This window comes from Lutjanus erythropterus, chromosome 14 (genome assembly GCF_056507025.1).
Source record: "Lutjanus erythropterus isolate fLutEry1 chromosome 14, fLutEry1.hap2, whole genome shotgun sequence".
In the NCBI taxonomy this organism is placed as follows: Eukaryota; Metazoa; Chordata; class Actinopteri; order Lutjaniformes; family Lutjanidae; genus Lutjanus; species Lutjanus erythropterus.
In genome coordinates this window covers 16,315,464-16,330,620 of record NC_139330.1, presented here as the reverse complement: position 1 = coordinate 16,330,620, position 15,157 = coordinate 16,315,464, and the positions used below count along the sequence as shown (strand labels likewise).

At 38.9% G+C, this 15,157-nt stretch overlaps 1 protein-coding gene across 2 annotated transcripts; it reads left to right on the top strand.

Annotated features, from left to right (window-relative positions):
- The first annotated feature begins 1,346 nt into the window (after nt 1–1,346).
- On the top strand, nt 1,347–10,751 carry drgx (dorsal root ganglia homeobox). Of its 2 annotated transcripts, none has more exons than XM_084735826.1 (7): nt 1,347–1,468; nt 1,616–1,703; nt 2,514–2,614; nt 3,166–3,267; nt 6,649–6,821; nt 7,552–7,664; nt 8,971–10,751. In XM_084735826.1, exons 2-7 carry the CDS (start codon nt 1,646–1,648, stop codon nt 9,336–9,338), a joined length of 915 nt encoding a protein of 304 aa, XP_084591952.1. In that variant the 5' UTR covers nt 1,347–1,468; nt 1,616–1,645; the 3' UTR covers nt 9,339–10,751. The 2 variants fall into 2 exon arrangements, with proteins under 2 accessions (XP_084591952.1, XP_084591953.1); XM_084735827.1 differs by having other exon boundaries at nt 1,353–1,468; nt 1,557–1,703.
- The last annotated feature ends 4,406 nt before the right edge of the window (nt 10,752–15,157 follow it).

The following is a 15,157-nucleotide window of genomic DNA, read 5'->3' as shown; positions in this document are numbered from 1 at the left end:
ACGTCGTGTTGTAGGAAGATTATTCCTTAAAGATCACTGTCTTAGAAGTGATCTGGTGCTGACCAGGGTCCTGAAATGGACTCTGACAGATGAACTGGAGAGATAATATTAACATGGGACCCCACATATGAAAACCTTGTTAAAGTTTACTTGTAAAATTGTTTGTAACTAACGAAGATGAGAGTGTAATTTCATTTAGTGATTTAAGCAGCCATGAGAGGATGGAGGGGAGGAAAGGCGCTGACAGGAACACACACACACACACGCACACACACGCACACACAGTGCAGGCCTGCACTCTTGTCAGAGTTGTCTAGACCAAATATTGGGATAAAGTTATCAACCGTTATTTGATTTCAATTTTCTCCACGCACCTCGCCGAGGTCATAATAACAACTTTATTTTCAGTGGTGCATAAATTAATTACGCGCATTTAATAACTAAAATATCATTATATTCCCCCTTTAATAACATAAACGCTGCACGCCAGGGAAACCCTTAATAGCGCGGGGCCCTGTAACTGGCCATTATCCGCCTGTAATGATATTACAGAACCAATTACGCGCCATTAGAAGGGATTTTCTGCACTTTATGTGGTTTAGTCCAATCCCGCACTCCTCTTCTAAATTTCAGCTGCTTCTCGAAGCCTCATTTTGCCTCCACCTCAGAGACGCATGGCGTCTGCGCTCTGCCGTCCCAGATGCGCTTTAAAACTAATTGAAAGGGTCCCGCAGCAGATCATTTATCTGAGGAAGCGAAATAAATCGCAGGACCCCTTGCTGTGAACAAAATCAAAAATTTGGCCTTGTGAGTGTTCTACATGCGCAACCCCTTGTAAAGTGGACCCCCTAACACACCCTGACGAGCCATTAACCCGCCCGACAGTCAATCTAAAACCCAAAAGCAGTCATCCTCCTTTTTTTAATATATGAAAGAACCAAATAAAAAGTGCAGCGGGTATGTGTGCATGTTTATGGTTAGGGAATATGCTTGACTCTGGAATAACAATCACTTGTGATGAATTTTTTTGGCACCAGAGCAGAGCTGCCGTTTGCCACCCTGGGTATATCTCCCCTCTCCCCCTGTCTCTTTCTTTTTCTATCTTTCTCTGACACACACACACACGCGCGCGCACACACACACACACACACACCAGGGGTTGGGGGTGAGAGAGACAAAGCCGTGATAATCCGATTAGGACCAATTAGGCGTGAGATTCTGAGACACTAGCTGAAAGCCTTAACACTCTGTAGACAGTTATACAGTTATAGAGACATCTGGACACTCCCAGAGAGAGACAGAGAGATGTGAGCGTGCTCTTTCTGTGTGTGTGTGTGTAGGGGAGAGAGAGGGGGAGCCAGAGATGTGGACACTCCCAGACAGACACAGAGTCAGAGAGTCAGAGGAAGTGCAGCAGCCTCCTCTCTGAGCGGGAAGTCACTCACATCAGCATCCTCACTCTCCGCAGGTAGGATGACGCTCTGCTCTCTCGCGTCAACTTTCAATCCGCCTCTTCTTCTCTAGGACGATTTAACGTGTTAATTCTCCCACCACAGATCTGAATCAGCTGTATCTGCTCCGTGGCTCCGGGCTGAAACTTTTGTCTCTGTTCCAGGTTGAGTTCGCAGCTCAGAGACGCGTCAGGATGTTCTACTTTCACTGTCCGCCTCAGCTGGACGGAGAGTGCTGTCGCTCCAACACATGTAAGTTCTCTCTTCTGCTTTTTCAAACATCGTTTTCGGTTGATTTAGTTATTTTCAAACGTTCGTCTTTAAAGCGAGAGTCTGAAAAGTTTGGCGATGTTCGGGCTGCGCACTTGCGTGCACAAAGTGTGTTTTGTTGTTGGAGGAGCGACAAAAGGCCTGAACAGATGTTTTCTTTTTCTTATTTTCTATGATCATCTGCAGCCGAGAGTGAAAGTGACACAGGCCTACTAATGGAAAACAGATTTTTAAGTAGGGATAAATTAAAAGATTTGATCGCAATATAAAAACATATTATCCATGTTTAAAAATTAAAACTCAAATAATTCGGACGTTTTATCCACCTTCTTAAACATTCCTACCAGCCTAAATCAACGACTATTTCCGCTTTCCCACAAATTCAAAAGTGGATTTAAAGGGTTAAGTCTGATTTCCCCTCTGTTGTGTCAATCTGCTGGCTGTTTTGGCGAGAAGCGCTGGTGGTTTGGCCCCGGGGCAGAAGGGGCGTTTTGTCCCGGGCACAGATGTTGGGTGTCATGCCTCTTAGTCCGTCATGGCTCCCCTCAGACATCCGACATCAATGTTTCATGCAACTAATGGAAACACAAAATGTGCCAGAGAATAAATCCCCTAATCTTGTCTGCTTTGGCCAGTATTTATAGTTTTTCCTCTTGCGTTTCTTTCCTTTAAACGTCGAATCCAAGTTTAATTTTTCAACATATTTACTAAATTAATTTAAATGCAAACACATGAATTGTAAACCACATTTTATAAATGACTGAATTCTCTTTGACAAACTTTTTTTTCCAGTGAATTCAAGCGGTTTTGGCAACCACGCCCCGGCTGATTTCGATGATGGATTTCTACGCAGAAAACAGCGCAGAAACAGAACAACATTTACGTTGCAACAGGTAATTATTATTCAGAATAGAAATAGCTTACACTTCAGGCATTTATTAAATATGCAGGAAAAGAATAAAACAATTGGCAAAGTTTTCAAAACGAAGGACTGGCAGAGAGTTTCCAGATAGACAATTAAAGCCTTTATAAATGGTTTGATGGAATAAAAAGTTTAAAGAAAATAGGACAATTGCTTCACACATATGAAAATAGAAATACATGATTAGGAAAACATATAAATTAGTATTTGTCCTTTAGAGGATCATGCGTAAAATTGCCCTCCAGGAAAATCGATGTTAGGCCCTGCGTGAAATATTCAAGCCTACTTTACTTATTTCATCTCTTAGTCTGTTATCCCTCAAATGTATTAGAGAGTTTAAAAGTTTTATATTTTTAAACAGCATAGACTTGATTAGGATGGTGGGAATTAATGAAGTGAAAGAAAGAAAGAAAGAAAGAAAGAAAGAAAGAAAGAAAGAGAAAGAAAGAAGAGTACAATTAATCAATCATTAATAGAAAATAAACTTACTGAAAGTCTAACTGGTGTTTTGTGTCGGTGCAGTTGGAGGCTTTGGAGGCAGTGTTCGCGCAGACTCACTACCCGGATGTGTTCACCCGGGAGGAGCTGGCCATGAAGATCAACCTGACGGAGGCCAGGGTGCAGGTGAGGCTGCAGCACAGGAACGTGTCCTGGGCACGTTTGACCATGCGAGAGAGGCTAAATTAAGCCACTCTGTCATTCCGGCGATGCACTTTAATAACATCAACATAATGGTGAATATTAGATTAGCTTGATTAATCGGTCATTCATAATTAACCAGCGATAATGTTCCTCACTAATTTGTCCGCGTCTCAAAGGTAGGAATACATCATCCATGCAGATCTCTTCACCGTAACGCAGACACGAAAACGATGTAAGCTTCTTTAGTTTAAAAGAGGGCAAACCCTGCAGCCTCCACACACACACACACTTTAAAACACAAACACACACCAAAAAAAACACACCTTAAATTTGGCAATTTATATTCTGCTGCTGCCCTGCACATATGCGCCGTTATAAACTTGGCCAGATGTAATTAAGTTATGTGTCCTGTATGTAATTTCCTGCATTCCAGATTTGCTTTTGGGTTTTGTTGTGCGCGCAGATCTAATTGTGGGAAATATAATAGTTTGCCTTTTGTTCCCCAGGGTCATCTTACTATCGCTTAAACCCAATGGCGGGCTTGATAATGGAATCCAGCGCTGTAAATTAGGGATTGTAAACAAATTATTCCCCTCCTAATCCGATTACCACATTCCTATTATTAAATCTGAACATGAATCCAGCGCAGTATGCAGGGATATTAAACTTACATTATTATTAGAAAATAAATTTCCTTTCTGTTGTAGTGTTGTTGCCCCCCTTTTTGTAAAGTGTCAATGGGCCTCCCCCGCATTAAGAGCACGCCGCAAATTGAGATTAATGGAGCAATTATAGCCCATTCAGAGAAGGGTGTGCGTGTTGGGGGGGGGCGCGACTTCTAGCTGGAAGGTGCAGGGGTGAGATAAGTCCATTGGTTGTATTGTTGTCCTGCCACCAAAATGTTGTCCTTTCTTTATGCCGAATGAATGCATGTGTTTTGTTTGGCTGTTGACATCATTTATACCTCTGCTACAATAGGAGGGATGCAGAGCACATGCACACCGGCTCTAACCTCCATTCACACATCATGATTAATGCCTGCTAGAAGCAAGTCCTAATCGAATCTGATGTTGTCAAACAATCACTAAATAGGGAAATAAACGACTTCATCATAGCTGCCTCTCTCTCGGGCAGCACAACTGTCAGTGGGAAGTCATTAAAATATGATAATGAAAAATTGCTCAATTAAATGTTGTTATAGGCAGTGACCTTCATTCGATTAAGACACCAGAACTTGGCTATATGTTCTCAGCTGTGTGCATGAATGGGGAAGTTTTTGGGATAAGTCAGGGACTGTGGGGCATTAGAGTGCTGCTGTGACGCGTTCAAGCATCTCTTGATGTATGAGACAGAGGAAAGCAAATAGAGCAAACAGAGAAACTTAAAGGTGGAATTAGTAGGATTTGTCCGAGCTGTTCATAAATGCACCAGAAATGTAGTTGATTGTTGAGCCTCATTCACAGGATGTCAAATACACACGCTTTGGGTGGGTAAAATGATAAAACACAGTAAAATAATTAGAAAGTAAGGACAATAATGAGCAAATAAGGACATGCAGGCAGAGGGCAGGGTCTCTGCAGATACAGACACAGGGATTTTTTTTATATAGTCTATAGAATTTTTATTTATTTTTTAAAGGAAAATATTGCATATTGTACCTTTAAGTTGCATTTGTTTGTCTGTGGTCTGCAAAAAGAATATGCAAGTGAAATTCCAAAATTTGGCATGGATATGAAACTGCATTCAGTAAATAAAATAAATGGATGCAAATATGCCAGGAAGAGCAGCAATATTCTAGTTTTAAAGGTAGAATCAAGATTTATCAAGATAGCTGATTGTTGAGTCTCACTGACAGGACATCAAATACTGACATTTTAGTTTGGTAAAATGTCCTGATCAAAGCAAACTAATACGAGAATAAGGAAATACAGGCAGAGGGCAGGTTCTCTATAGATACAGACACCTCCACACACTTCAACTGGATCATAAGTGATGATTGAAAGACACTGTGTTTTTATGTGTCTATACATTGTTTTTTTTTTTTAAAATAAAATAAAAAATTACATATTGTGCCTTTAAGTTTGCATTTGTTTGTCTGTGATATGCCAAAAGAATATGCAAGAGAAATTCAAAGATTTGGCTGTGGATATGAATAAAGAAAATAAATGGATGCAAACTGCAAATGTGCAAGGAAATGCAGTTTTAAAGGTAGAATCAGCAGGATTTGTCAGCTGTTCGTAAACGCACCAGAAAGATAGTTGACTTTTTTCGTTCTCATTCCCAGGACATTTAAATAGCGATGTTGTGGGTTGGTAAAACTTCCGGGCACAGAAAAATAATGAGAAAATAAAGAAATTCAGGCAGAGGACAGGATTTCTGCAAGTACAGTGAGGCTGAAAGTAAGGCTGCAACTAATAATTATTTTTATGTCAATTAATCTGTCTATTATTTTCTCAACGTTTTTTGGTTCATAAAATGTCAGAACGTGGCGAAAAATGTCGCTTAGTGTTTCCCAAAGCACAAGAATACATCCTCAAATGTCTTGTTTTGCCAGCAACCCAAAAATATTCAGCTTATTTTCATAAAGGAGTAAAGAAAGCAGAAAATATTCACATTAAGCTGTAATCAGAGAATTTTGACTTTTTTTTCAATAAAAAAAAATACTCAAACTGATTAATCAGTTATCAAAATAGTGGCAAGTAATTTAATATTTTATTCATTTTTGATTAATTGATTAATCGCTGCAGCTTTAATTGGAATGGATTATCTTTGTGAGTCAATACATACTTTTTTAAAAGCTGCTACAAGGACTTTTTTCTACTGTAAAAGCCACAAAATGTAGTGTCAAAAAAAATTAACTAAATAAAAATTTCCTCCTGCTTCTTTTTAACTGGCTAACATACTACTCACTGTAACCTCGGCTGGGAAACTATAAACACAGACTCGTTTCATCTGATTTCAAGGAGAATCCGACCTGATGGCAGACATTAAGTATAACCATATAGAAATAGCCAGACTTCTCACAGATGGTGTCTTTTGTCTATCTAGGTCATACTGAGGCACCAGTAATTACTTGAGACTGTTTCATAACCAGTTAAAAAGTCCTTGTAGTACCTTTAAGAAAATATATTAGCTATTATACCTTTACGTTTGCATTTGCCTGTGATTTTCCAAAAGTCTATGCAAGAGAAATTCAACAATCTGACTGGAGATATAAAGCTGCATTCAGTAAAATAAAATAAATGGATGCAACTGCTAATGTGTCAAGAAATGCAGCGATATTCATGTTTTAATTAGTCATTTAATTTAATCGCTTTTGCGTTTTGTCTTTCCTTTTATTTATTAATTTATTTTCTTGTGAAGGTTTGGTTTCAGAACCGCAGAGCGAAGTGGAGGAAGACGGAGCGAGGGAGCACCGACCCTGAAGGAGGCAAAGAGCAGATGAGCGAGGGCACTCCTCCGTCTCGCAGCATCAACTCTCAGTCCCCAGTGGACCACAGCAGGAAACAGAAAGAACCGCTGGAGATGCAGCAGAGGTGAGACAAGACGGATGATTGTTGTTGCTGCCATTGTCGTGAATCAGTATCCTGTTGGTGGGAGAAAGATTAGCAGACTGGTGTATCTGGGTGATGGAAACAAATAGGAGACAATATCCTTTCCATCAATAATTACCAACACAAAACTCTGAAAGCCATCTAGGTAGGGGTGCAACTAACAATAATTTTCATTATTGATTAATCTGTTGGTCATTTTCTCGAATAATCGATTAGCTGTTTGGTCTATAAAATGTTAGAAAGTGTTGATCAGTGTTTCCCAAAGTCCAAGATGACGTCCTCTAATGTCTTGTTTTGCCAACAATCCAAACATATTCAGTTTACTGTCATGAAGGAGTAAAATAACTGGAAAATATTCACATTTAAGAAGCTGAAATCAGAGAATTTTCCCTCAAAAAAGGAAGAAAAGATTTTAAAAAATTAATGGATTATTAAAATAGTTGGTGATTAATTTAATAGTTTACAACTAATCGATTATCGTCCAATCGTTGCAGCTCTACATCTAGATAATTTCTGTTTATTGCACTGCATCCTTAATACTCTTCCAATTACATGGTTACGAAACATTCAAAGCCACAGAAAAAATCAGCTCTGCAGTGTCAGTGTAGAAAACAGCTCAAGATATTTCAAGAAATGTAGCTGCATTAATAGAATAATTTGTCAGTTTAAATTTTTTACAAGATAATTGATACAATATGTCTGTTTTCTCCAGTATCAACAGGACAGTGGGTCCAAGTGGTCCGTTCTTCCCATCTTGTATACCAGGCACCCTCCTCAACTCTGCCACCTACGCCCAGGCCCTCTCACAGGTCGCCACACTCAAAGGTAAATACGATTCTCATTAATTGGCAAATAGAGGCGGTGATAATAATCATGTGATGATGGTTTTTAGTAGTCTCACCACTAGGGATGCACACAAATCCAAATACATTATTCAGAAAAGCACAAATAATGTTATGGAAACGGATATGTATTCTGTCCAAGTATTGCTTATTATTATTTGGAAAAAGTCTTGTATATCTGACTTTTCAATATCCCTCCATAGGTTCCAGACAGTTCATAAAATTTAGTTTAGTAAGACATAAAAAGAATGAAACAAATGAAATGAAAGAAGATCAATGAAACAGTAAGAGGAAATATAAATGTACATATTTAATCATATGCCGATATGAAATCATTCTGATGCTTTGTAGGCACAACAATTGTATTGTGAATGAATATTAGGTTAGAAATTAAAAGATTTGCCTTGATTTAAAGGAGAAAAATGTTGCAACTGCGCATGGAAAAATGAGTACTGCAGTCCAAATACCAAGTAAGAGCCATCTATGTTGTTTCTCCCTGCCCCCTCTTCCCCAGACGCGTGGAAGCTCAGGCAGGCTGCAGAAACACTGCAGGAGCGCAAGACGAGCGCAACATCATAAATTGACAATAATAAGGGAAGATGAGTCCTCCACTGTCAGATGTCTGTTTATAACTGTCAGTTGTCTGTCAATGTAAAGTTAAGCCCATTATCCTTCAAACAAAAGCCTTGAAAATACTCACTCTGGACTTTGAGTCAAGTGGCTGCCTGTCTCACTGCCAGCCAGACTCCATTAAAATATTGCTCAATTTAAATGTTATAAACATCCACTCCTCCTAAAAGATTATTAATGATTTCTTACTACTCATAAAGAGACACTTACTCATTTGGGAGAAAATCTGGCATTAATTGTAGCTCTAATTAAAAAAAAAAGAAAAAAAAAAAGTTTTTCCGATCTGCAATAGAAATCTCAAAAGGACACACCACAACTGTAGTGTTTAATGTCAGGGAAGCGAGTCTTTCAACTTAACATGTTTCCTTGATCTCTGATGACAGATTGGAGTCATTTTATGATTTATTCCTGTAAATATATTACAGATTTTTCCTTTAATAATATGACAGTATACATCAATATGATGCTTTGTAGGTACAGCATTGAACATTACGTTAGAAAATAAAACACATGCCTGATTTAACGTTGTAAACCACACCTACTTCTGGTCCTCTGTCCGAATACAGAGACAGATGATTTTGTTGATTGAAGACAGATACAAATATTGACGTCTCTGTCCACCTCTACTCACCACGGGTCCCACTTTTCTTATTTCCCAGGTAATGGTTTGTGCTCCTGCTGTGTCTCTGACCCCATGGGCTTGTCCTTCCTGCCGCCCTACGGTTGTCAGGGCAACCGCACAGCCAGCGTTGCCGCCCTTCGCATGAAGGCCCGTGAGCACTCCGAGGCTGTGCTGCAGTCTGCCAACCTGCTCGGCGCGGCGACTGGGCCCGGTGCCGGCGTGGGAGTTCTGTCTGGAGTCGGCGGGGTGGCGAGGCCCACGGTGGGCCCTGCCATCGAGGTGCCCGGCACCGTGGGAAGAGGCGGAGACAGCTCCAGTCCCAGCCCAGCCAACAAGGTCCCGGTCCTGGGCAGCAGTCCTGACAAACATCCTCACTGCTCCAAGGAACCGCTGGAGAAAAAGTGAGGTGCTGGACATGAATGTGGACGTACCGATGCTCTAAATCTGTGTGATTGTGCCTGTTATTACGCCCCTTCTCTGGTCCTATGAGCAACTAAGCACAACTACTGACTGACTGACTCCAGAAACAGCCTGGGAGAGACTTTACTGATATCACAATGTATGGATGCAAACATTAAAATATTTATTTGACAGTAAATTATTATTGTTTGTGAGAATATTTGGGGCCTTGTCGTCCCCGTAGAAGCACAAGTGTGGTTTTGGATCTATATGTGTCTTCGTGCACTCTTGGACTCTATTTCATGGACTTAAAAAGATACAACAGACCTGTTTGATAATGTGAATCCTGATACATTTCCTCTGGTTTTCATAAAGAGGACAGATGCTTACATTGTGAATGTTAATGCATGTAAACTGTACGTGTAGAACTGCTGGCAGGAAGGTGAGGATTTTGGCAATATAATGTGAGTAATGGGCTCAAACAATCTCTCATTCTTTTGATTTTTAAAGTGAAAGTGCACTTTAATATTATTCAGCCATTTTCAGTGTAAATGTGTCCATGTGCCAGAATACAGTATGTTGATGTGTGAAGGCTGCAGCAGACCCAGTGACGGAGCTGTGGTTGTCCCCTCCACTCTGTTAGCACATCTGTAGCGTCAGCAGACAGGGAACACACCAGTCCTGTTGTGACATGTTCTTTAAAACAATTAAAGATGTAGTCGCTCATGTTCCTCTCCTGTTGCCTCTCGCTCCAGCCATCTGTTCTGATACATTATTTATCAGTTTCCCTTAAAGCCGGCAGAGGAGAGCAACCGTGACTCTTATTATTTATTTACTTTTAGGAACGCTCTTCCTCTTTCTCTTCCTCTCTCGGAGCATATTTTAATAAACCCCATTAAACATGATATATGCTATTTATTAATGTGGAATTTACATTTTAAAAAATATCATCTCATCACCTCAGGGCTCCTCACATGGCGGTTTATCACAGGCAATACATTTATTGATTTATTATTCCTAAATATCCCCTCACCAGAATGACTCCTGAATAAAGGATCAGCTGATCAGATTGAGAATACTTAACCGCCGAGCACACAACCAGTAGTTGGCCTGATTCAATTTGCGTCCTTGAGGATTTTCAGGAAATTACTTTTGATAGTCAATAACACAATTAAGTAAACTACACACACATTATCATGAATAATTGATAAGAAATTATGTATTACCATGAAGTACTGGTTCAATAATTGATGAGGCGACACCCCGGTGTCACAGAAGAGGGAGATAATGTCAGAAGTCGTGCCAGGTTGTACACAGAGTACACAGCACTCACATCCTCTTTTTTTTGTTTACACCATTATGTGTGTGCATGTTGTATATACCTGACAAATATTCCAATAAAGTGACGCTTTCACTGACTATGAGCCCTCCTCTTGTAACATTACCAATTTTTAGATTTGATGGGATTTTTATTTTATTGAAACACCATATTTCCTGACAAAAACACACACGCCATCCATAAATATAAAATGGCACTTTTGAGGCAGAAAGGTCAACATAAAATTTGAAAATCAGAGAATATTATGGCCTGTTTTTACATATTTGGTAGGCCTGTTATATGGCAGGTACTGTATCTATTCATGCCCCCAAATAATATTACCAAAAACATCATGTCCTAATATAATGATTTTGCTTTAAGTGCATGAGAGAGCTCCAGAGCAAAGATGTTAAGCCCCCTGACATGGCAGCTAATGATAACACAATATCCTTATACAAATCAGCTCCTTTTCCAGAAATGTACCAATATGGACGCCGGAATCCAGCCAACTCATACAAAAGACGAGAAAAACACATTCAATCTCTCCAAAATTGAATACAGTAGTTGTGGAATTTAATCATTAGCCAAAACAAAGGATGCTGAAGTTATAATGACTCCGATCATCATTAAGTTCTGCATGGGGCCCATAATTCACTGCTTTAATATTTGATAAACAAGTCAAGTTGGTGTTGACATTCAGCTGCGCATGTGGCATCATTGATAATTTTCTGTCACCTAAAAAAAGTCCTGAGGCGGTTTTGTGGAGCATTGTTATATCAAATTAGCTGGAGAGCGGCCAGAAAAGCAGACAAACATGGTGAATACGGGGGACAGCAGTTGAACTCTGTTCTTACAGTGCAGTTAATGGGCTTCTTTTGTTGCAGTAATGAAATATTTTGCAGGGATGTGGGGAAATATGTCCTGAAACAGGGAGACACTGTGCACATGCACCCGTCCACAGACAATATAAGGCACATAGAAAAAGGCAGTATGCTCAAGAAAGACTGGCACATACATACAATTCTTTTGCTTGACATTGGGTGCAACACCTAAATTTTACTATTCAAGGGCCCAGCTTCCAAAGTCAGACATAAAGTGCATTCAGGCTGGTCCACTGAATGGCCAAAACAGCCGGTATCATCTTTGCAATAGAGCTGATCAATAACCCAATCAATTAGAATCAATTAAGCCAATCTCTGAATGGAGATAATACAAACAAAGCATATCTTAATGCAGCAAGTAATGTGCCTGTCTGCCGTCTGCCACATAACCACAGCTCTGCTCCTCCTTACTCAGCACTGCAGGGAAGAGCATCCTCAGCGTTTGTAATCAATGCTTACAGTCCTCAGAAGCTTTATAACACAACTATGTTCAAGCAAACCTGGAGAGCTGCACTGTGCAAAAAATCAAATAAAATATATATCAAAAAAAGTCAACATTTTAATACAAACCAAATGGTATTGGGCGCCTGTTCTTAGTTTGTCCACTAGAGGGACTTAGTGAGCAGGAAACTTGTCCAGACTCCCCACAGCAGGCTTCAAACTTCAGTGGGGATACTGAGTGTTTTGGAGAAACACACACACTGAGTTATTTTTGCTGAGGGAGGTTTTTGTAAATTAAATTTCATTAATCAAAACCATTTTTAACAAGAGCTGAGTGCTGAAGGCCCAAAAGTAAGCAGCAAACCAAGATGATGCATTTAGAAAATTAACTGTTTGAATGAAATCATGATACTTTCATTTTCATTTTCATGTTTAAATGACTTTCTTTCAGCATTAAACCATTCTGTTAATTTTTTGGGCTGGGTCAACTTAAAGGTATAATATGCAACATTTTCTTTCAAAACAGTGACCCATGAGAAGTGTGTGGTGGTGTCTGTATCTGCAGAGATTCTGCTTTCTACCTGTATTTTCCTTGTTTATGTTATTATTTTGTTGTGTTCAAGACACTTTTTCAACCCTAAATGTTGGTATTTGATGTGCTGTTGTATTTGCGGTGCATTTATGAACAGCACAGACAAATCCTACTGATTCTATTTATTAATTAGTTAATTCAACTTATTAACTTGGGTTGAGTCCAGCTTAAAGGGACAGGTCACCCCAAAATCAAAAACATACATTTTGCCCCTGGTCTGTAGTGCTGTTTATCCATTTAGATTTTTTAGGTGTGAGCTGTAGAGTTTTGAAATATCGGCCATAGAGATTTCTGCCTTTGCTCAAATATAGTTGGACTAAATGGCACTCAGCTTGTGGTGCTCAAAGCACACTAGTGTGTCCTTTCAAAAAACCCTGACCTGGTTACTCCAAATAATCCACAGATCCTGTTATGAGCATTTTCATGTAGGAACTTCTTTCTTTCTGGTCAAAAGAAAATTACAACCCAACCCAAGTAAACTGAATTAGTCCAACAGATTTGCTTGATGCCAAAAGAAAGCCACTTAAACACATTCCATGATTTAATTAAATAAATTAAAATAATAACCTTTGTGCATAACATAGACTTCTACATAAAAAGTACAACAAACATATAGAACACTTTCACATTTATTTGTTTTCACATCTGGCATTAACAGATATATTTGTAAAGCTTTACAATGATAGAAACATAAACTTACTGAATGAGGATGTTTTGAGATCTGTAAAGATCACTGTAAAAAGTGTATTTCAGTAGTAGTTAAATAATAGAAATAATGTAATGTTTTGAATGAGATCAATTCAGCTTTCTGCCTCAGTGATGACAGTGTAATTTTGTGGTTTATAACAGCTTGAAATTACATCCTGCTCTCTTAACCTGCTATTCTAATTTCACTAAAAGCGTGTCAGTTAGGTTTCTCCGAATGTTGTGCATCTGACGTCATGACATCCACATCCTCTCCAGATTTTTTCCCTGCTGCTGAGCCACCATTTTCTCTTGGTGACTGATAAAAAGGGTAAGTAATGCAAGAAAAAAAACATATATTTTGTGACCAAATAAAGTATTATGTCATACATAAAATAGTCCATCTGAATTGGTTAAATTGACATTGTTAAGTCGTGCTACATTGGCAATTATATTCACTATATTTAACAAACTCAAAGTAACATAATTATAAAAATACTTTCCCTGAAACAATACTATTTCATTGTTGAGGAGCAGTATTTTACTCTAAAGCAAATAATTAAGGCGGAAAACTGGAAACTTTTCATTTGACCTGCCTTAAATTAATCTTGCATTTATGCAAAATTTGAAAGCAATCAGATTATTACGTACATCTGACTTTGAGCAAGTGTGTTCAAATAACTTGACTTAATTTGAAAAAAACAACTTTATTTTAACACACAAATTAATTTGTGTGTTAAATTAAAGATTTTTTCTAATGTTTCAGTGTAATCATCTCATCTATATGGAAGAAATCTGGAGATGGATGTTACTGATTGACAGTGTGGAGGAAAAAAGTGGTGGATGAGACGGGCGTGTGGGTTGAGGTGGAGGAAGGAGATTAGTTAAAAAGGGATTACCTCAGCCTTTCCCATAGTTTAGTGAGCTGTATGCAAAACCATCTGTATATGTGTATGTATGTCTGTGTGTGTGTGTGTGTGTGTGTGTGTGTGTGTGTGTGTGTGTGTGTGTGTGTTTGTGTGGGCATATGTGGAGGAGTGCGTCTCCATTAAGGCCCATGTGTGTGTGTCCATCATCCGGCCAGGCCGGCCCTGCACCCGCCAAGAATCCGAGGAAACTATCTGCTACAGCAATCTCCTATTATAGCAGCGGGCTGTAAGAGGGGAGGGAGGGGGGTGGAAGGGGGGAGGTACAGTTCCTCCCCTTCCTCTGCCTCATGGCCTTTTCTGCTGGGGGGTGAGTGAGGCTGTAGTCAGGGAGATTAGACCTCTACTGCTGTAATAAGTGAGTGTAAAATTCACATTGAAACAAACCTTCTGGATATGTTGCATTAAATGAAAAACCTGAAAGGAAATGAATGAGAAAATGTGAGAAATCTGCTAAAACCAGAGATGGGAGGCAACTAAGTACAAATATTCTGATACTGTATTTAACAAAACGACATAAAAAAAAAAAAACTTGACAGGACAAAAAACAACATAAATGGTGTAACAAGATGAATATAGCATAACAAGACTTAACAAGACAAAATGGCATAAGACAAAAATGAATGATGAACATAAGACAAAAATTACATAATATATATAACAAGAGGTAACAAGACATATGATGAAAATGATGTGACTAAACATAACAAGATGACAATGACACAAAAGATGTAACAAGACAAAAACAGTGTAAATGGCACAAGATGAATATAATGTAACAAGATGTAACAAGATAAAAATGACACGACAAGACAAAACAACATAACTAGACAAAAATGAGGTAACAATACACAAGAAGACACAAATGACAAGACATAAGTAAAAAAAAATGATGTAAAGACAAGACAAAAACAATGTAACAGGACAAAAATGATGTGACAAAACATAACAAGACAAAAACAACATAAAAGACATAACAAGAC

Coding starts and splice junctions, on each gene's coding strand:
- drgx (XM_084735826.1), top strand. CDS start 1,646: ATGTTCTACTTTCACTGTCCGCCTCAGCTGGACGGAGAGTGCTGTCGC. Junction 2,615..3,165: donor CAACATTTACGTTGCAACAG/GTAATTATTATT, acceptor GTGTCGGTGCAG/TTGGAGGCTTTGGAGGCAGT. Junction 3,268..6,648: donor TGACGGAGGCCAGGGTGCAG/GTGAGGCTGCAG, acceptor TTTCTTGTGAAG/GTTTGGTTTCAGAACCGCAG.